Source organism: Muscardinus avellanarius, assembly GCF_963383645.1.
Source record: "Muscardinus avellanarius genome assembly, chromosome: 7".
Lineage (NCBI taxonomy): Eukaryota > Metazoa > Chordata > Mammalia > Rodentia > Gliridae > Muscardinus > Muscardinus avellanarius.
Window position 1 is genome coordinate 83,340,459 of NC_137793.1, and position 23,299 is coordinate 83,363,757.

Consider the following 23,299-nt stretch of genomic DNA (forward strand, 5'->3'; position numbering starts at 1 on the left):
TCCTGCCTAGAGACAGAGAAGATAAAAACCTTGTGTGTGACCGTAAAGCAATTTAGTTGATAAACAACTTAGTTGCCCAAATACAATAGACTCAAGGAGAAAGATTGTTGACTTTTACCTCAGTATGAGCATTCATGGAGACAGAGACTGACCGCAGGGTTAGAAATGAATATGACAAAATAAAGGACAGACGTTCTAAATATATATGTATGAAGGAAAGGAAATACCGTGTAAGAGTAAGAAAAGCATTTTTGCATGAAAAAGAGCTTATCATAAGGAAGTCCCAACTGGGAAAGAAAGAAATTAGAAAGTTAGAAGCAGGTTGCAGAGGGTTTGTGACAGAGAAATGGATTATTAAAGATGAGTAGGCTTTTAATAGGCTTGTTGTCTAAAGAAGAGTGCTCAGCAGTTAAGGAAATACATCTGACAATTAAAACCAAGAACTTTGTGGTGTTGTTTGTGGTATTTTGTCTGCAAAACTGTGTTGTGAGTTTGCTTAAGCTTTCAGATTTAGAAGATAAGATGCCAACACCTGAAGAAACTCCATCACATCCACCTGAATCACCACATCTCCCCACACTTGCTATATGAACTGAGCCCAAGAAGATGGAAAGTTCCAAGAAAGTTAAAGAAGATTCCCCGAGAAGCCCCCAAGCCTTGGGCATGCCTGTTTGGAACTGCTTATCTGCAAAACCTGAGAAAGAATCCGGAGGGAGTTAATCTCTCGAAGATCAACAGCCAGCTGAAGGACTAGTTTTATTACCTTTGTTTACATGTCATTCATTATTATTTCACAGTGATTACACCCACCCCCTTCTTCTCTTATTATTAACTTTACTGGTGAAGGGTATAAATTTTGGGGTTTTTTGTAATAAAGTGTCATTGGCTCAAGAAGCCTTTGTCCATCTCAGGTTCTTTTCCAAAGCGTCGTACCTAAAAACTTAAGAATTCATAGAGGGTAAAGAACCACTGCAGATAAGATTCTGCAGAATTTCACCTGCCTTTTGCCCCATCTTTCTGAGGCTCCCGACCGCGAGTGGATTCGCCCCCCACAGGACTGAGCCCGTCGGCAACACTTTTAGAAATTTATGATTTAGAGTTTTATGATATATCAATTGTGAAACAATCTTAGCTCAACTTTATTATGTTGTTGGCATAACATGGATTTCATTTGTTGACCTTAAATTCTGTTGGATTACAAGTATCTTCATAAGTCTCTAAATCACTCTCAAAGTAGGCGAGAAAGTGAAAGTGTTTGGAACGACTATGTGCTATGCATATGTTAGAAAGCACTGATGTTTAGCACAGGATGGAACCACTTCCCTGGAATAGCAGAGCTTCAAGGTTCCTTGTCTTCCCATGACAAGTCAATGTGGCTCATCCTTGAGCATTCGTTGGCTCATTCTTCAAGATCCAATCCAAGGATCCCTCTATCTTATCTGGTCTCTGCATATAAAAGTCTTTCCTTAATGCTATTTAGCTTAATATTGCTGAACAGTGACTTGTTCTACCAACCTCAGTCTCTTTTTACATCTATAACATCTACAACCTAGAAAGAGAAATAACCTTGAATTGTTTTTGAACACCTTTACCAAGCCATAATTAACATTAAATAAACTGTGCATATTTAGAGTATACAGTATGATAACTTTTGACATTTGTATATACCACCTGTAAAACCTTTGCTACCATCAGGACAATGAACATATACACCACAGTTTGTTTGTTTGTTTGTTTGGACATTTAGATTGTTTCACATTGTTGCTATGTAAAAAAAAAAAAAGATGGTATAAACCTTCCTATACCAGTCTTTGTATGAGTATCTACTTTCTTTTCTCTTGTAGAAATAAGTATGAGTGAAATGATTCAGTGATGTGGCAGATGTTTGCTTAACTTTCTAAAACACTACCTCTGTTAATCAGCTTTCTTTCTTTTTTTCTTTCTTTCTTTCTTCCTTCCTTTCTTTCTTTCTTTTGTTCTTTCTTTCTTTCTTTCTTTTTCAGTACTGGGGATTGAACCCAGGGGCATTCTACCTCTGAGCTACTTCCCTAGTCCTATTTTATTTTTATTCTTTATTTTGAAATAGGGTCTCAGTAAGCTGCCAAGGGCCTCACTGGGTAGCTGAGGCTAGCCGAGAACCTACAATCCTCCTGTCTCAGCCTCCCAAGTACTGGGATCACAAAGCATTCACCACCACACCTGGCTTGCCATCTTTCCATTGTGGTAACAAAATACCTGTGATAACTGACTTATAAAGAGGAAAGGCTTGTTTTTGCTCATAGTTTTGGAGGTTTTAGTCCATGATCAGGCAGATTCACTGCTTTGGGGTCTATGGCAAGGAGGTAGTTTGCGGTGAAACAAAGTTGTCCACCTCTTGGCCAGCAGGTGAAAAAGAGAACAAGAGAAGGGGTCGGTGGCTCAGTGCCCCCTTCAAGGACACAACTCCAATGTCCCAGAGTCTTTCCCCTTTGGCAAGCCACTCTTCCTTGAATCCCCATCACCTTCTTAAGTTATTTCCATATTTTTTTGTGACCAGTTTGATCCCTTCCACTTCTAACATGCAGTAAGACTAAGATGCACTCAGGAAGGTGCTGGTGCCCGTGTAACTCATGGCCTCCAGGTCTCTGGGTCTTACTCTCTTCCTGCTAAGCCACTGACTCATTGTGCTCTTGACAGTTAGGCTGAGTGTCACCTTTTCTCGCCTCAACCTTCCGGTAAAAGAACCGAGTGGCTAGATTCATTCATCCCTTCATTGCTTATTAAAAATACTATCGCCTATGAGCAAGGCCCAGTCTGCAAGGCAGGATGAGTTATTTATTTTCTAATAAAGCCTTTGACTCATGAAAAAATTAACTTCTGGGTCACTTACAAATAAAGAGAAATTTAATTATTTTCACTCTGAAATATTTTCATTCTCTTGCTTTTGAATTCAGTCCTTATCAAGGATGTGGTGTTATATTGTGCTGAGATGGACTGGGGTAGGACAGACTAAAAAGCTGAGGGGAAAAAAAAGTACTGTCATTTAGAAAATGAAGAGCCCAGCATAAGGATGGTCCAGCTGTTTCCCATCCACATAGAGAGAAACAGGCAGACAAGTGACTGTGAACTAGGTTGGAAAAGTCCAGGCCCTTGAAAATGGAAAATTTGGGCAATCTCAAGTCATGGTAGAAATAAGGAACAGAGATAACTTTTTCTATTCTATGTGTGTGGGGGGTAGAGGTGGTACTGGAAATTGAACTCAGAGGCATTCTACCTCTAAGCAACACTCCCAACTCTTTTTACTTTTTATCTTGAAACAGGGTCTCACTAAATTGCTGAGAATCTCACTAAGTTGCTTAGGCTGGCCTCAAACCTGAAATCCTCCTGTCTCCTGTACTGGGATTGCAGGCATGTGCCACCATGCCCAGCAGAGGATTTTTTTTCTATTCTTTTGAGTCGACATCACCTGGACTCTATTCTTCAGTTTGGCATGCCCTTCTTTCTGGGAAGGAGCCACCTCCCCTCAGAAGGAAAGCTCATCTTGCTTCCCTGGCATCCAGAGCATGGGGCATCACCTCATCCTGTCCAATCAGATGCACTCACCTCAAACCTTGAGTCTGAACTTGGTGATACAGGACCATGTAGACTCCTTTTTAGTAATGGAGAGTAGCAGCAGCAGATGCTACTTCCAGTACCCTGAGTTTTTTGTTGTTTTTTTAATCCAGTATCATCTCTTCCAACCCTTTCTTTTTACAAATGCAGTGTTAGGATAATCCAATTAAAACAAACCAAGGCTAATTATTTAGACCTTGCTATAGAGAGATGGCCTCCCCAGTCACCTGCATTTTGGTGGTGACACCAAGATAGGCATAGGAGTGGAAAGGTTTTTAGTGGGAAGAGGAAGGCTGCAGGTGTGCCCTGATGGACTTGTTGGCATGGAAAGCTGTAGGTAGGCTAATTAGAAGTGGGGCATCCAGTATAAATGATTAAGGGTACATGTTTAGCTTTCTTTGCTTGGTACTAAGTTGGAGAATGGGAAAGAAACCATGGAGGTTGTCAGTTACAAATCGAGTCCTGGCCATTTGGGGCCGATTGCTTCCTGGACTCTTGGATAAAGTTGTCTAATTTCCTTCAAGTGTGACTTAAAGATGGTAGTAGCATGACTTCCTGGGCTTGTTATTGTAGATACTGGGCTTGTTTCCTGGGCTGGTTGCTATAGACTATGGGTCAGAGTTCTATTTTATATACAGTCTGGTCATTGTCTGCTTGGATATTCCATCTTTCAGCAAAAACTGGGGCCCAGGGAGGGGGAGTGCAGCTAGTGGTAACTAGAACTGATAGGTCAGTTTGAGATTGAGCGTATTTATCTTGTTATCTCTAAAGGGATTTGCATCCTTCTAGGTGAGAAGACGAGATTTATATTCATAGGAAAGTAAAGTTCAACACAGACATTATAGAGATAAGTTACACCATGAAGTTAACAATTCGCTCCATGGTAGTCAAGAAGGCTCCTCACTTTCCTCCTGACGTAACCAGAGGCGATGCTGGTCACCTGCTTCCTTTCTCTCCAGCAAAATGAGGTGAGTAGAAGTATGGTTCCCAGCCTGCCTTCCTGCATTCATATTTAACCTCCACCCACAGTAGCCATGTGAATTTGAACAATATTTGTACATCTTTTGTTTTAAATTTTTTCATATGTGAAATGGGAATAATAATCACTACCTCATTATGGTTCCATGCAAACTACATGAGCAGACACACGCAAACACACGTGGAATAGCACCTGATACATAATAAGTCTTCTACAAATTAGTGATTACAATCCTATTTAGTCCCCATACCAATCCACTGTGGTGAGTAAGATAGTCTCCACTTTGCAGGTAAAGAAACTGAGGATGGTTATGTGACTTATCCAAAACAGCCAAGGTCCAAGTCAGGATTCTCACTCATGTTGCTAAGAGGACAAAGCACATCGTTTCTTTCTACTGTGCTTCCAAACACAAGATGCTATGGCTGGGAAAGAGGACAGGAGAGTGGGGACGTGTGTAAGGACATAGTCTCAGCCTGCCTGTGGTCAAGTCTTGGTTCTGCTCTTTATTAGCTCTAAAACCTTGCACAAATTACTACCATCTCTGGGCATACACTACCTACTGCACAGGGCTCTTTTAAGGATTAAATAACGCAATGTATATGAAGTTCTCAATACAGAACCTGGCACGTGAAAATAACAATTAAAAACAACCATTTTGTTTACAGTACAGCCCCTTATCTTCAGAGGATACATTCCAACCCCCCAAGGGATGACTGAAACCAAGTACAGTATTGCGCTCTCTCTCTCTCTCTCTCTCTCTCTCTCTCTCTCTCTCTCTCTCTCTCTCTCGTTTGTTTGTTTGTTTGTGGTACTGGGGTTCCTGGAAACCCTTCTACCTCTGGGCTACACTCCCAGACCTATTTTATACTTTTTTTAATTTGGAAACAGGGTCTCTGAAGCCAGCGAGACTGGCTCTGAACCAGCGCGATCCTCCTGTCTCCGCCTCCCAAGCACGGGGATTACAAGCGTGTGCCACCACGTCCGGCTTGAATTCTCTTTATAGTCATCCTTCAGTATGCATGAGAAGTTAGTTTCAGTACTCCTTCCCTCCTCAAGGACATCAAAATCTATGGATGCTCAACTTTCTGATATAAAATCACACACTATTTTCACATAACATACACACATCCTCCCTATATGCTTTAAATAATCTCTATATTACTTATAATACCTAATAATACAATGTAATACAATGTAAATGCTACCCAAAACATTGTGAGACTGAAGTATTTAGGGAATAATGATAATTATTATGAAATGATATATGGTCAGTGAAGATACAATTTTTTCCAAATGTTTTCAATTCACATTGGTTGAATCTGCAGATGAAGAATGCTCAGATACAGGAAATTAAGAATGTACTGTATTGTTTTTTTCCTATAATACATTACCTATAATGAAGTTTTTTTTGTGTGTGTTTTTTTTTTGGTGGTACTGGGGTTCCTGGAAGCCCTTCTACCTCCAAGCTACACTCCCAGACCTATTTTATTTTTGGAAACAGGGTCTCTTAAGCCAACACAGCTGGCTTCGAACCTGCGCTATCCTCCTGTCTCTGCCTCCCAAGCGTGGGGATTACAAGCGTGTGCCACCACGCCCGGCCTTATAATAAAGTTTAATGTAAAAATTAGGTATGATATTTTTAATAAAAGTAACTATTAATAAAATAGAATAATTTTAACAATATACTATAATAAGTAATTTAAAACTTATGAATCATTTATTTCTGAAAATTTATTAATATTCACAGACAATGGTTGACCGTGGGTAACTGAAACTGTGGAAAGTGAAGCTGTAATCTCAGTACTTGGGAGGCTGAGACAGGAGGATTGCAGGTCCAAGACCGGCTTCAGCTACTTAGCAGGACTCTGGGCAATCTAGAGAGACTCGGTTTCAAAATAAAAAGTAAAATAGGACTAGGGTGTGTGTGGCTCAGACGTAGAATGCCCCCTGGATTCAGTCCCCACACCAAAATAACAACAAAAAGATACAATTCTTAATCTGGGTGTGGTGGTGCACGCTTGTAATCCCAGCATTTGAGAGGCTAAGAAAAGAGGATCGCTATTCGAGGACATCCTGAGCTATTCAGTGAGGCCTCTTGCAACTCAGTAAGACCCTGTTTCAAAAGAATAAAAAATAGGCCTGGGGGTGTACTTTGGAGGTAGAATGCCCCTAGGTTCCATCCCTAGTACCACACACACACACACACACACACACACACACACAAAAGAAAAGATATTATTTCACCTAAAATATTTCAGAAATGTATATATTTTTTCTTAGTTTTATAAATGCAAAGTAACATCGGTTGTGTATATAGAAGCATTAAAATGTGTGGATTTAAAAAAAAGATACAATTCACCACCAAGTGAAGCTAAACTAAAGAGAGAGAACGGTATTATAATTGGAAGAGGCCACCAAAAACCTTCCGTGAAGTTCCTCTTAACCCCCAATCTGGTGTGACATCTCCAGATGTCCCATTGTTGAACTTCTCATTATTAGTGTTAGGTAAGTCAAACTGATAAGAGTTAAATGACTTGGAGGAGGAGCTGGGTCCTGCAGAGGGGAGGAATAGACAGGCAAGAATGCTAACAAGCTTGGCAACAGGGTAACACGGAGCCCTAACAGGCTAAGGCTTCTCGTAGTCCTGACCTCTAGAAGACGCAGTCTTCCTAGGAATCCCATGCACAAGCTCCGTCCTTATCCTCTGGGTGGACCTCAGAGATGCCCATCTGGAAGCGCCAGATCCTTGTCAGGCAAAGATAACCTCTGACTGGGTGGTAGTTCTAATTTTAACACAAAGCTCAGTGCAGTTAGCTCCCCAGTCCTGTTCCTAGAGACTTAAAACCACCCTGTTTGTCAGACAGAGGGAACCAGGAGACATGCAACTGGAAGGCCTGGCAGAAAAGGGGTAAGAAGAGATAAAAATCTGATAATAAATGTGATAATAAGAGGGTTTGAACATAAGGCAGCAAAACATGCTTCTTTAAAAAAAAATTAATCTGGGCATGATGACCCAGGCCTGTAATCCTAGTGTCTGGAAGGCTGAGTCAAGACTCTCAGAGGTCAGAAGTCAGCCTCAGCAATGTAGCAAGATTTTCAGCAACTTAGTGAGACCCTGTTTCAAAATAAAAAAAATAAGAAGGGCCAGGGGTATAGCTGAGAGGTAGAATGCCCTGAGTTCACTACTCAGTACCCCCACACACACACAAAACAGAAAAGACTGAAAAGTAACTATTACCATTTTTTTCTCTAGCTGAAGAAACTAAATTTCAAGGTTAACTTTTGTACCTCAAATCACTCTATTAGAAATAGCTGAGTCATGATTTGAACCCAACAGAAAAGATCTGAAAACAATATACATAAAAGTTTAAAAGCAGTTACCTATGGGTGAATTTAATTTGCTTCTTTATATTTTTCTGTATTTTCCAAATTTTCTCTATTGAGCATTTGCCTGTTACTTGTATAATGTGAAAAAAGTGTGTCAGATTATTTAATACTTAGTTTTTTAAAATTATACTGGGGCCCAGGCTAAGAATTGAGAGCAGAAATCAGAGGTTAATAATGCTATCTGCAAGCCAGGCATGGTAGTGCACACCTGTAATCCCAGTACTTGGAAGGCCGAGACAGAAGGATTGCAGGTTCGAAGCCAGCCTCAGCAACTGAGAGGAACTCAGCAACTTAGTGAGACTCTTTCAAAATTAAAAAATAAAAGGGTTGGGGATGTAGCTCAAAGGTAGAGTATCCCTTGTTCAGTTCCCAGTACCCATCCCCAAAAAAAGCTAAGTGGAGAAGCTGGAGAATCTACCTGAATCAGATGTTCCTGAGATTGGAGAGACTAAGCTAAGAATATGTGGATACAGTTCAGAGAGGTGGGGGGAGTAATGAAGAAACCAGGCCAGGTCAGGACTCTGGCTCTTGGTCTAGGGAAAAAAACAAAACAAAACATTTTGGTTTAACACTTGGACACAAAGACTTGATCCAGCAACAACCTAAAGTCTGGAAGCAGAGTAGGAGGAGCTTCACAGGGACCTCCTACCCCCTTCCCGGGTAAGGCTGTGGCACTATGTTCCGCATCTGTGTGTTCTTAGCCCTTATAACACAGCCTCATGCCTGTTGCGATTTGTTTTGCAATGAAGACCCCTGACACAAAAGTATGTGAGCCAGGGTGAGAAAGAACGCAAGGGTCCAGAGAAGACAGTGCTCTTAGCCAATAAGGGGAAAGCAGGAAGCCTAAGCCCCTCCTCTCTCAGTCATGGTCCCTGTGTGTGGATGGCAGCTGTGGGATCAGAGATGCCAGGAGAGAGGCCCGGGTTCTCACTTGTATCTTCCTTCCCAGAAGAGCAAGAGGATCTGGAGCAAAGTAAGATTCAAACTCATCCTCAACATTACTTCTCCCTAAAGCAATTTCAAATGCCAAACAGATATTAAGCAAAGAAAACTTTATTTGTAGAAGTACACGTTGACCATGCAGGATTCCATACAAGTGTGGGGTTCAGGAGTTGGGTTGGGGCATTAGGTAATTGTAAGACAAGTTTGTAATTTCACATCAGAATGTCTTCTTCCATAACCCCTGCTAGGTGACCATCGGTCCAGTTTTAAACATCTTCTAAAGCACTGGCAATGAATAAATATGTCCTTAATTTAATAAAAATAAAAAAAAGACTAACCCCTCTAGCCACTCCTAGAGGTTAGAGGGTTTGTTTACTGTAAGAAAATATATCACGTGCTCTAGTCAGGTTATAAATATGATCTATGAATTTTTAAAATTTCATATTCTAATACAGAAATAAATAAGTTTCTATAGCAAAATAAATAAATATATTAATAAATATATTCCACAGTAGAAAAGATATAAAAATCTTATAAAATTATGGTCTAAATTAAGATTGGGAACATATATAAAGTCAATCACATAAGAAAACAAATAATAAATAAATAATAGACACTGTGACCAGCACTAAGTGATAATGATTTGGGGTCATGTCTCCACGGTACTAGGAAGTGAAACTCTGGGCCAGAAGTATTCCCAGCAGCCTCATTATTCTCCCTTCTATTCTGTTTCCTCCATCCATCGCAGAAGAATGTCTAGTTCTCCCAAAGCCTTCACAACTGCTGCTTGAGACTCCAGCTAAAAGAGACACACGTGGTTAGCAACTCATAAAGAGACCTTTGTCCGAGGGTCAGTCCTCTCTTTCATCGGTAGGTCTGTTAGGGGTTGTGAGCAAAGCATTCTTTCTAAGATGAAGAGCTTGAAAGAAGTGGTACAATCTCAAGAACTCACACAAGAAAGGGAAATCACTGAGTCTACCACCCTGGTCTTAAATAGGGAAATTGAGCCCCAAGAAGGCAACAGAATTGGAACTATAACCTAAGCCTCTTGCTTCATGGTGATCAAAGTGATTAGGCTGTTTTCTTTAATGCTGGTGTATAAGTGTGCGTGTGAGTATGTGTGGTGTGTGTGTGGGGTATCACCTACTACGCATACCTTATTGGAACAAAAACTGATCATGTCAAGCATTGGACCAGTGGCTAGGGATTCAGAGGCGAATGACACTATCCCCATTCATAAGGAATTCCCTGTTGAGGGAGGGAGGTAGAAACAGGCGTGCAGTGTGAGGCACAGATGCTGGGGTCCTCACAGGACAACAGGAGAGGCACCTGACTGACAGAAATAGCCATCTCTTCTTGGAGGTGCTTCCCAGGCTGAGTCTTAAAGGAAGAGTAGAGTTATTCAGTGAGGAATAGACTTGGGCCTCCCTGGCAGATGTGCCAAGGTGTTGAAGGGAGAACCAGCATGGCACAGGTGTGTGCTGCATTGTGAGTGAGTGTTTTTAAAGGTTGGTATAAGTGTGAATGTTGGAAAGCCCTTGCCTCTTGTTTGTGCAGCCAGAATATCAAGCTGTCTCTGGAGTGACCTGATTGAAATGTGGCCATTCCCTTTCCATTCTGGTTTTTTTTTTTTTTTTTTTTTTTTTTTTTTTTTTTTTTTTTTTTGCAGGTCTGGGGATGGAACCCAGGGGCATTCGACCTCCGAGCTACACCCCCTGGCCTAGTTTTTATTCTTTATTTTGAAACAGGGCCTCACTACGTTGCAAAGAGCCTCACTAACTAGCTGAGGCTGTCCGCGAACCGCGATCCTCCGATCTCAGCCTCCCAAATGCTGGGATTACGAGCATGTGCCACTATGCCCGGCCCCTTTCCATTCTTAAGCATTGTGTAGAAAGAACACTTTTCTGGAGGCTGGATTGATGTCCCTTATAGTGAGGGATGGGTCATATGACCTCCGATGACTACTGTCCTGAGGGCTACAGAATTTCCACCAGCATGAATATCCATCCTCTCCATCTATGATCTCAGTTCTAAAAACACACCCACCCATCCCAACCAGTGCCAAAATTGCTTATACCTCTTCGAAGTGACTCAGAATCTGGCCATATTTCTCTGTCGCTTCCTTTCCACAATGGCATGTCATGTGGGCATGCTGAAAAGAACCAAGAATGGTAGATTTTATTTAAAATTCTGATTTTCTGTCCTTGCCATTGACATGACCACATGGGACTTCTCTTTCACTGAAATCCTATAAATACTCATTTCTGTCGACAAGTCCTGTAGACCTTTTCATTTGGGACCATTAAACTAATCATCAACTAGAAGAGGAAGCCAGGATTCCAACCTCAACTATGAATCTCGGTATGTCTTATTTAGAAAGAGACAGTGCTAAAGAACAGTGTGATAACTGTACCCCAGCTGGCCTCCACACCACAGGTCTCAGCTAGAAGCTTCAACCCAAAGCAAACCTGAGAATTCAAGTCCTAGGTTCTATTCAGACCCTACTCTAAGATTGAGTCCAATGACCTATATAAGTAGACTATCTAGACACAGGATACATACCAGTATGCTGCAGGATACCTCACCTTTTTAAAAAAAAGTGTAATTTCATGGATAGCTACTTTTTGCATAAAGCATATACTTAAAGTCACTAAAACTAAGTTTTTATAATGAGTTACATGGGTCAACAGAGATTATTAGAACTTTGGGGCTTGGTTTCTCCACCTATTAAATGGGGCAGTAAAGAGCGCTCGGTTGCTAAATCATTGAAGCTATGTGTCAGGATGGATCCTGTTACCCAAGACCTTCACTCACACAGAGCCGGAGGTCCTTCTTCATAGTAAGAAAGGAATTAGCGAGGCTGCTGATCTTCCGGAGGGTATGATGGTCAGAGGTCTGATAGTTTTTGAATACCCTGTCCAGATAGAGTCTCAGTAAATGGCGGAGGAGGCAGCACTGATCTGATGGCTGAAAAAAAGACAGACGTATTGGTGAGAGGAGGGGGAAGGGCAGAGATAAGGCCAGGGTGATGGAGGTGCTCTGGCTTTGAGCCTCCTCCCCAAGCCCGTGTAGGCCAAAAGCATACCTTTGTGTCTTGCAAAGACTCGGTCCTCCTTAAGATTCTGATGTCGATGTGTTCATCTTTGGCTTGCTGAACAGAAGAAGGCAAGAAAGGACAGATCAGCGACTGCTGCCAGGGTCTTAGACATCAAAACATCTCACTCTCTGCCTTCCCAAGGCCAGGTAGGAGGCATGCCTTCCCAAAATACTTTAAGTTATAAATTATAGAGATTTCTTGGGAATGCACCATTCTAGTAAGGAGTCCCCAGCCTTCCTCTTTCCATGATTGCACTGCCAGGGTTGCCCGGGGCAGAGAGACTGAGGAGGGAAGAGTACAGGCAACCGGCAGAGGTGGACGCCCCCTTACGTACCACGCTCTCTCGAATCTCGGAAAACCTATTTTGTATTTCCTGGAGGTTTGTGGTGATCATACAGCTTCCCAAGTGGAGCGTCTTGAGTCCAGTAGAAGGAGTCCAGAACAGATGAAACACAGCAGAGAGAAGACCAAAGGCAAGACCAGAGCTCTTCATCTTATGCCTGGAATCTGGAGACCACAGGAACTGGAAATTCAAAGGAAAAGATGTGACTTACCCATTTCCCTTAAGAAGCCAATCCAGCCAACAGGAACTTGCCTCCCCCAGGTGTCTACTGAGGGGTAGCTGAGCAGCCTTAGCTGGCTCCAAACAGTGCTGCTCATTTACACAACTTACCAAGAAAATTGCTGAGTCTCCTGCAAAGAAACCCTCAGGTGCCCGCTCAGGTCTGAGTGTGGTTTGGTACCACAGGACCCAGGTCCTTTATTTTGTACCTGTCCCAGCCCCATCGTCATTGCCCAGCGGGTAGAAGCCTGGAGCAGCAGGTACTCACAGTGAATAGATGGAGGATGACATTTCAGGGAAATGTCAAAACTTGTTTTGGGGAATTGACGTAGATAGATTTCCCTTCCAGAATGCCAGTGTAGCTCACCCTTCTGGGGCCCTCAGACCCTCAGGGGATCTTGGGGAAAACAGAATCTCAAAGAAACTGTAACTGTGCCACCAAAAGCACTTGGGGGGAAATTGTCGGGATTTTATGGCCACCCACAAGGCAGAGGTGCTTGGCTTTGTCTTGCATTTGTCTGCGATCTGTAGTTCGTTGAGAATAATAGATTCAGCCCCAAAGGCAAATAGAAAGTCAATGATTTCATTACAGTCCTACTGCCAGAGAAAGGCAAGACCTGATGGGCGTGAACAGAATTCCTCCTCACATCGCTTTCTCCTTCTAGAGGGGCTCCACAGCGCCCCTGCAGGAGGGATGTTGGGTGGATCCAAGAACAGGCTCTGTCCAGCCCTGCAGCTCAGCTGAGATCACAGGAGCAGTTCCAAAACAAAGAGGACAAAGACAGCAAGGGAACGCCCGACTTCTTGCAGTGAGGCTGCTCAGTAAAAAAACTATAATCTCTGTTGAGTGTGACGATAAAATGAGGATGGGCTGTGATAAGACAAGTGAGGTTCTTACCTGGTGGAGGTAAGAATTTAAGGGAGGTACAAAAAAACTTAGTTATCAAGATAAAAAATATTTTAATGCAATAATATCAAAATGAATGAAAATCCTCAATGAACAAAATATCAAAATCTCAAATAAAGGCAGAATACAACAGTACCATGGTACAATACTGGGGAAAGAGAGAATGTACACCCCATCATACTTTCATATGTTTTTATGGTGAACTTTTTTTATCAAAAGCATATGATGAAAATATTATTAATGGGTTTTATTCCCTTGAATCCAGAAAAGTATAATTATAATACATTTTGTTTGGGGCATAAATAAAATCAACTTAAAATAATATTGTGTTATAATAAGCCTGCTATTTAATTTTTAAATATTTTAACTGTTTTTAATATTTTGGGGAAAACAACGTACATGTATGTATATAATACATTATACTTTTATATACATGTATGTATATAATATATTGATATATTTACGTGTGTAGTATGTATATAGCACCTACATACACATATATGTGTCCATGCCTTTCCTTCATCTTAGCCCCATGGCTTGCTTGGCACAGTACTGATAATCATTACTACTTACAAAATTTTTCCTAGGTGCTAGGCAATATACTAGACTGTTCGACATTTGTGAGTACCTGAGATACTGCTGAATGTTGAAATGGAATAAATAAAAGTATCAGAGGGAACAATGAGTTTGGAGACAAGATAATGGTGTAATAAATTCCTACTCTACAAGTTCCCATCTGTATAGATAGTTCTAGTTTGCCCAGGGATAAAGAAGGTTCCCAAAATACACAAATTTTAAAAATGGAAAATCACAGGTAAACCAGAATAAGTTGGCCACTCTATATCTATGTGACTTTGGACAAGGTCAACTTACCTTGTTGAGTTTCATTTTATTAACCCTGAAATGGTGATAACTAAACTTACCATAGAAATTTGCTTTGACATTTAATTAGTCTATGGTTTATACAGCTAGCATCCACTGAATAATCAACTCATTTTAAGTAAAGATTGATCTTAGTTGCCTTGAACTTACTAGGTGTATAGTAAATTTATCATAAGTTCAACAATTTGATTAGTACTTATTGAGCACTCACTCTCCTGAATGTCATGCGAGGTACTGGAGCACACAGATAAATATGACAATTTCAACTCCATGGAAAAGATTCTTTTAGATGTGGCCCTCAGTATACATGGGCAAATGATTGACAGGACTAGTCTGATCTAGAACCATGTGAAAAGTCTCTTACCTGAGCTCCAAAAGGACCGCTACTTCTGGTCTCTTTGGCCTCTGTCTCAAGCTGAGAGGCTTACAATTACCGTCTCAAGCTGAGAGGCTTATAATTACTCACCTGCATGATCTCACTTCCTTTCTGGGCATTCCTTTCTGTATATTATATATATATATATATATATATATATATATATATATATATATATATGGTATATATACATATATATGTATAAATTTATACACACCCAGAAAGGAAGTGAAGTCATGCAGGTGAGTGCTGGAACTCCCTTGAAATTTCTCTGGTGGTGTCCTATTTCCTCAAAACCTAAGGCAGTGCAATTACATACTGCATTACTCTAATACCTTCCTCCTCCAAATAGCATTGCCCAAAAGGAATGACTGGTTGTAGATGTCGGTAAAGGATATGCCTTCTTCTGGCTCCCATCTTCCTGCTTGGTGAAATGAACAGAGAGAATCTAAATTACAGAACTGGAAGAGAATTCTAGATAGATGCCTTTGCCCTCACCTCTAAATCTGGCCCTGCCCAACCCCAGGCACTGTGGACTCATTCTTGCTGTTTTTCCTTTGCTTTTTCTATCCTGTTCCACCTTTGCTTTCCAATATGACCTCCCTTCCTCTCCTCCATTCATCATTCAAGGGAGACACAAATCATTTGTTCCAAAATTACTCTGGCCTACACCAACCAGAGTAGATAATGCATGAAGTCATTTTCAGTTCTAACACTCAAACGATTCTTGGTTTTTTCATCTTTTAGATCAGAAAGCTCTTTTTTTCAGCACGTTTCCTTTTTTAAAAAACAAACGTAATTTTTACCAGTGCATTGTCATTGCAAATCATACTGGGGCTCAGAGAGATAGAAACATACAGCAGTCGATGTGTCTCCCTCTGGCTTCCATCCTGCTCCCTCTCTCCCCGTGCATGTTATTGAGGATGGTGTTGATCGTTTCATATATATACATAGCATTATTTGAACTGTTTCCTTCATCAAGTCTCTTCCCCTCTTCCTCCCTTAATCCTCTTCCACTATTTTACTGGAATCTCTCATTTACCTGAAGTCTCTTTTGTTTCCCAATTTAACACATTTCAATGTCTTCCTAAAGTTCTCTGAAAGTGAAGATCATGACTTTTTATTGTAACGCTTGATAAATATGCCAAGTGTATGTGGACGTCTGATCGAAATGTCTCCCGAACTCTTAAAGCTTGTGCTTGTTTTCCCATCATTGGTGTTAAATAAACAATTTCTCATGATCACCCACAGTGTGATGGAAGTGAAATTGGGAAATGCCAGCTGACACGGATCCTTGAAATCTCGATTCTCAGTAAATCTGAGCTTGTACAGACTGTACTGATGGAGTCACTTCCTTTCTAGAACCAAGAAAAACCCAACTGCTCTGTTTTAAAATACCTTTAATTAGTTAATTATGCATAATCCTAACTTTAGTATTCAAGTATCCTCTTTTTCTATATGATACCGTATTCTTTCAAATATCTCTGGCTAGTTCCCATATAATATACTGTGCAAACACGGATTCCACTTATTTCCTCTACAAAACTTTCCCTGCCTCATCCTAACCTCTCCCTCCACTCCCATTTCCCAAGGCATAATTGATTTTTCCACCTTTCACCACAGATTTAACTTATGTATAATTTTTTTGTTCTAATCACGGTCAATTACAACTTTTTGGCTGTAATCTCTATCCCCAACTGACCTGAGAACTCCTTATTCATCTTGCTTAGTTGATATTTGATGACCACTAAAAGAACATAGTGATTTATAATTGCTTCTTTTTTATTCTATGTCCTAAAGCATGAGTTCCGTGGCTTAACTTATGAGGGAACCAATAGCTCCTTGTCACAGTTAATTAATTGTTCAGTAATATCAGGAGGGTTCATGGATCTTCTGGGTTAGAGAATTATATCCCAATGGCAAGCATGCCCCTACCTAATGATAACTCTCCTGCACCATTCAATCTGGAAGTGATTGCAGTACATCTAGTCTAATCCCTTCATATTATAAAACTATAGTTCAAAAAGGTTAAGTAACTTTCCCTAGGTCACTTGGCTGCTGAAAAAGCAGGCCCAGAAGTTGAACCCAGTAAGAGTTCATTCCACCATGTGAAACTTTTTTTTAACATGATGTTCTTGAGCTATTATGAACTCGTCTTCTATAATAAAGTTTCCTTAAAAATAGAACTGGGAGAGAAACTTCCTATATCACAAATTTGGCAGAGGAAATGAGTCTTTTATGGAAAGTATGTAGAGGGTGTTAGCACTGCCAAACACAGGGACCAAGAGTCAGGAGACCCAATTCTAATACTCACTTTCCCACCAACCTCGGTGACCTAGAGTGACCCAACTAATCCTTACACCTTTCAGGCATTTAGTGTTTCACCAATAAAATTATGATAACACCTACCTTGCCTGTCTGGCTCACTGAGTTGGCAGGAAGAATACTTATATAAACCTCTAAGTGCGTAAAGGTGATTTTTTTTTTTTTTTTTGGTGGTACTGGGGTTCCTGGAAGCCCTTCTACCTCCGGGCTACACTCCCAGACCTATTTTTACATTTTTATTTGGAAACAGGGTCTCCTAAGCCAGCGCGCGGGGCTAGCTTCGAACCTGCGCGATCCTCCTGTTTCAGCCTCCCAAGTGCGGGGATTACAAGCGTGCGCCACCACGCCCGGCGGGTAAAGGTGATTTTTATCACTCCTTGTGTCTGATAGAATAGATCCTAAATGACATCTTTTTAACAAGTGTTTTCTAAATGCTTACTCTGTGCAAGACACTGTTCTGAAAACTGTGAGGATTACCAATGTGCTCAGCCAGGCCTCTGGCCCTCTGTTGCTTACCGTCTTGTTGAAGGCAAAAGAGTGTGCCTGGAGAACTGCCAAGACAATCAGTGCTACCAGGTGCATAGAAAGGACGTGCCAAGGAGCACAGAGGAGGGACCTATCAGCGGATCCACGAGTGGTGGGCAGAATGAAAGTGGGCGAGGGGACTGAAGAGGGCCAGAAGGGGGAGAGTAGAGGGACAAAGGGCATATAGGACAGAAATGAGCTGGGGATGCCAAGCTCAGTGTGTCCTTGAGGACTGGCAAATGGATTCATCTGGCTAGAACTAGGTGTCTTGAAGACTTACCTTCATCCGACTGGGTGGTCTCAGAAAATTCACGTCCCTTACCTTTCTGTAAATTGTGGGAGAATAAATTCAATAATTTCCTAAGTTCCATTCAAATGGATATTCTTGATTCTGAAATTCTTTGTCCCCTCCTCCCAGGTAATAGGGAGCCAATGAAGGGGGTTTGTTTGTTTATTATTGGGGGTTTGTTTTTATTTCTGTTTTTTGTGTTTTTTGTGGTTTTTTTTTTTTTTTTTTTTTTTGGTGGCAGTGGTACTGTTGAACCCAGGGATAGTCTACTTTTGAACAGTACCCCTAGCCCTATTCTATTATTTATTTTGAAACAGGGTTTCACTAAATTACTGAGGGCCTCACTAAGTTACTGAAGCTGGCCTCAAACCTGCAATCCTCCTGTCTCAGTCTCAAGTACTGAGATTACAGGTGTGCACCACCGCTCCTGGCCAATGAAGGCTTTTATAGTGGAGAAAGACATAGTAAAGCTTTGTACTAACTATGAGCTTTTCAAAGACAATAAGGACACAGAACATTGTCGGTTCTCGAGTAGAACAGATGGGAGATGGGGCCATGGTGGAAAAGCCGGTGGTCCATTTCATGTGCACATCAAGCCAGCCTGAGAAAGCGGAGTTTCAAAACTGGGGTTAGCATATAGTCAGTGCCAGCGTCATTGTAAAGATAAGCTGGGCAGAGGAAAGAGGAGAATCCCTTCTTACCTAACAAACTCAGCTTCCTAAATAAGCCATTTGGGGGCAGGAAACAATTTTCTAGATGCCAAGAAGAAAACCTAGTGACTCCTTTTTCCCAAGCAAGACCTGAGTTTGCAGCTCAGGGTTTTTCATAATTAGACGTCATCATTGCTGACTTCTGGGCTTCCTGCCCAGTTGCATCACTTTGCAGGGAAACACGGACCTTCAGGCTCTACTGGAGGAAGAAGCTCTCAACTCATGGAATGGATGGGCAAGTAGAAGCCTTTGCCACTCCCAGCTCGGTAGTGCTGGGAACTTTGCCTGCAACCCCTGCAAACTTCCCAGGATATGGGCAGGGTGGGTATGAGCAGAGCAGCTGACTATCTGAAGTGCACACTTTCAGTTCCTTATCCTGGAAGCTGTCAGCAGGAGTGACATCATTTCCTTTTCCTGGTTTTTTTTCTATCATGCTTTGTTCTAACCGGCTTAACTGGCTCCCATCCTTTCTACTGAGAATTCCTTCAACATAGCCAAGTCCCCAGATTTAGCTAATTCTTCTCACCCCCTGACTGCAGAGTGGGAGCTGCTGGGCAGATTATCTCCTAGTCATGGAGTCTAGAACAAGAATCTACGTAAGGCCTTGGATTCAGTTTTCTTTTCTAAGAGAATAGAGATTTACTCTTTCTTTCCCTTTTAGTTTTGCAAATAAACATGGAGAATCTCCCATGTGCAGACACTGATCTGGACTGACCCAAGGATACCAAAGTGATAGAGAAATGATCTTTTGGGACCTTTCATTGAGTCTCAGAGCATCCTGAAGGGACAGAGCCTCTAATGCCAGAGTTCTAAGCCTGGGAGAAGGTGCATGGAAAGGAACCACATCTTTTCTTTCAACAAACCCCTAATCAAAATCAAGAATTTTCTTGCCGGGTGTGGTGGTCCATGCTTGTAATCCCAGCATTTGGGAGGCTGAGACCAGAGGATTGTGGTTTGTGGACAGCCTCAGATACTAAGTGAGGCCCTCTGCAACTTAGTGAGACCCTGTTTAAAAATAAAGAATAAAAAATAGGGCAGAAAGGATGTAGCTCAGAGGTCGAATGCCCCTGGGTTCCATCCCCAGACCCGCAAAACACACACACACACACACACACACACACACACACACACCACAATAACATCAGCAGTATAGATGACTTTATCACTAATAGAAATACAAACATTTTGTATCCCATTATAGTGGTTTCAGATGTCTTTAAATATCATCTATATATATCTACTTTAAATTCTGCTCGATCATGTTAATTAATAAAGATAAAACCCACTTGTATAAAACCCACTTGTCATTTTCATATTTTCATAGCTGTATTTAAATATATTGTTTTTTATCATTCTATCTCTTTTATGAATTTAGAAACATTCTAAGTACAGTTCCCAAGTTTTACTGGAGAGCCCAAGGAATCCGTGACATGCAACCAGTTGAGAATTTTTCTGTAATGGCAGGGCAGAGGACCATAATACTGTAACCACACCTCCTCAGAGGTGATACATGCTGTGAGAAGAAGGGGGTCATTTATTGAGATGATGGGGAAAACATCTCCCTAGAAAAATTTAGTGCATGCTCATCATAAGCATGTGGGTGAGATGAAGGAGTAGGATGATGATTGAGGGACAAGGATGCATCTGAAAAGTTTCATTAGAGAACATCTGGGCTGAGAAAAGCCTTGAAAGACTAATGGTTCTTTGAGTTTGAGGGATTGGAAGACTGTGGCAGGATCAGAAGGACTCTTATTCCTTATGGCAAAGAAAGCTGCAGCAAAATCCCGGAGACCAGAAAGCACTTCTGCTCTTATACCCAAGGGATGCTGCCCCCAAGGGTGTTGGGTGAGATGGGGGCCGGGAGTGAAGAAGGTTGACAAAGGGCCCAACTGCAATGAATTGTGAACATTGGGATTGCACTGAGACTCTCCAACCCTAAGTCTCTACCACTGTTTCCCTTTGGTACCTACTAAATCTAGACCCTAGATCAACATCAAACACATCCCAGAAGCTAAATAGATTTGCTTCTTGATGTGTTCCCTAACAACAGGGAGAGATTCCAAGCTGAGAATAAGAGGATGCCTGAGAGATTCCCAAAGCCACAGGATTTCTGCTTCAGGCAGGCACACATTCCTTCAGTGAACACGGGACCACTCAGGAAGCAGCTGTGCCCTTTGGGGCTCTGATTCTGGAGAAAGGAAAGGGACACTGAGATTTTTACGTCTTGTAAGGAACTGGAAAATTATTATGTGTCCCAAGGAACACAAATAGGGGTGGAGGACGAGTGGAGGGAGCAGGAGGAAATCTGTTTTCTACCCGAGTGTAGAGCAATGGTTATGCCTAGAGCCAAGGTTAGGTTATGATGGACCAGAAGATGACCACAAGCTTAGTTGTCATTTGCTTATTACACTTACTGTCTGTCTAGTATTAATAAAACATTAATTCATGACACAGATCAGGACCAGCGTCCCTTATCTTGTCTCCCTTGCTAGTTTAAAAATAAACATGTAAAGACGCTGGGTTCTGGGCGGGGGTCGAGCGTAGGGCATGCCAGCTGGGGCCCGGGTCGTGGGACTCTGGGTCCCGGCCGAACTGCGCATAGCACGCCAGACCCCTGGAGAAACCAGGCCCAGTAAGATGCTGGGTTCTGGGCAGGGGTCGCATGCAGGGCACGGCAGCTGGGGCCCGGGTCGCGGGACTCTGGGCCCCGGGCCGAACTGCGAGTAGCACGCCAGACCCCTGGAGAAACCGGGCCCAGAACAGAAAAAGATAAAGAAAAATATCGGAGAGGAGGTAAGAAAGCCGTTATGGATGCCAGGACACTGGAGATGCAGACAAAACTTTTCTAAATGCACTGGAACTTATGGAAAAATTCGTCGTGAAAGAGGACTGCTATTTCTCTATATTGTTAAGAATCTCAGACATCACATATAAGGAGAGAGTTTAGCGGAGACCAAGGAGAAATGCGGTGTTGAAAGAGTTCTCCGCGATGGTGGTGGAGACTTGTATTCAGGAGAAGCAGAAACCGGATCTTACCAACTTTATTTTTTTGGAGAAATTACACCAGATGTCGAATGCTACCATCACGCATGCTTAGGAACACTGGACAACATTCAGAGTGGAAAAAGAGCCTGGGAAGGATTTGAAACGGTGGAGGCAGTGGCAATGCCAGTGGCCAATATTCGGGGGAGGCAGAGATCTGATACATTACAACTGGAACCTTTGAAATAATAACCACAGAGACAGTGATCGGAACCTTCTGAGGGGTTAGGCGGGCGCCGGGGCCAGTGGCCGACATTGGAGCTTGCTGTGAGGCAAGGCCACTACTGAGGCCTCCGTGGCCGGGATTGGAACCTGCAGAGGGGTTAGACCGATGCTGGGGCCAGCGAGACCGGCATTGGAGCCTGCCATGAGGCAAGGCTTGTGCTAGGGCCTCCGAGGTCGGGTCCGGAACTTGCTGAGGGGTTAGGCTGGTGCTGGGGTCAGCGAGGCCGGCATCGGAGCCTGCCGTGAGGCAAGGCCAGTGTTGTGGCCCCCGAGGACGGGACCGGAGCTTGCTGAGGGGTTAGGCCAGTGCTGGGGCCAGCGAGGCTGGCATCAGAGCCTGCCATGAGGCAAGGCCGGTACTGGGGCCTCCGAGGCCAGGATAAGAGCCTGCCGAGGGGTTAGGCCGGTGCTGGGGCCGGTGAGGCCGGCATCGGAGCCTGCCTTGAGGCATGACCAGTGCTGGGGCCTCCGAGGCCGGGATCGAAGCCTGCCGAGGGGTTAGGCCGGTGCTGGGGCCAGTGAGGCTGGCATCGGAGCCTGCCTTGAGGCAGGGCCGGTACTGGGGCCTCCGAGGCCAGGATAAGAGCCTGCCGAGGGGTTAGGCCGGTGCTGGGGCTGGTGAGGCCGGCATCGGAGCCTGCCTTGAGGCAAGGCCGGTACTGGGGCCTCCGAGGCCAGGATAAAAGCCTGCCGAGGGGTTAGGCCGGTGCTGGGGCCAGCGAGGCTGGCATTGGAGCCTGCCGTGAGGCAAGGCCGGTGCTGGGGCCACTGAGGCCGGCATCGGAGCCTGCCTTGAGGCAGGGCCGGTACTGGGGCCTCCGAGACCAGGATAAGAGCCTGCCAAGGGGTTAGGCCGGTGCTGGGGCTGGTGAGGCCGGCATCGGAGCCTGCCTTGAGACATGACCAGTGCTGGGGCCTCCGAGGCCGGGATCGGAGCCTGCCAAGGGGTTAGGCCGGTGCTGGGGCCAGTGAGGCTGGCATCGGAGCCTGCCTTGAGGCAAGGCCGGTACTGGGGCCTCCGAGGCCAGGATAAGAGCCTGCCGAGGGGTTAGGCCGGTGCTGGGGCCAGTGAGGCCGGCATCGGAGCCTGCCATGAGGCAAGGCCGGTACTGGGGCCTCCGAGGCCAGGATAAGAGCCTGCCGAGGGGTTAGGCCGGTCCTGGGGCCAGCGAGGCCGGCAGCGGAGCCTACCATGAGGCATGACCAGTGCTGGGGCCTCCGAGGCCGGGATCGGAGCCTGCCGAGGGGTTAGGCCGCTGCTGGGGCCAGTGAGGCCGGCATCGGAGCCTGCCTTGATGCATGACCAGTGCTGGGGCCTCCAAATCCGGGATCGGAGCCTGCCAAGGGGTTAGGCCGGTGCTGGGGCCAGCGAGGCCGGCATCGGAGCCTGCCGTGAGGCAAGGCCGGTACTGGGGCCTCTGAGGCCAGGATAAGAGCCTGCCGAGGGGTTAGGCCGGTGC

The 23,299-nt window shown here is 43.6% G+C and overlaps 1 protein-coding gene across 2 annotated transcripts; it reads right to left on the reverse strand.

Moving 5' to 3' along the window:
* Positions 1-9,620: 9,620 nt before the first annotated feature.
* Positions 9,621-12,489, reverse strand: IL20 (interleukin 20; the record flags this gene model as incomplete). 2 transcript variants are annotated; one of them, XM_080698360.1, is made up of 5 exons in its annotated part: positions 9,621-9,698; positions 10,977-11,051; positions 11,714-11,866; positions 11,985-12,050; positions 12,331-12,489. In XM_080698360.1, the coding sequence occupies 5 exons, from the start codon at positions 12,487-12,489 to the stop codon at positions 9,621-9,623; spliced, it is 531 nt and encodes a 176-aa protein (XP_080554486.1). The 2 variants fall into 2 exon arrangements, with proteins under 2 accessions (XP_080554486.1, XP_080554487.1); XM_080698361.1 differs by lacking the exon at positions 10,977-11,051.
* Between the last annotated feature and the right edge of the window lie 10,810 nt (positions 12,490-23,299).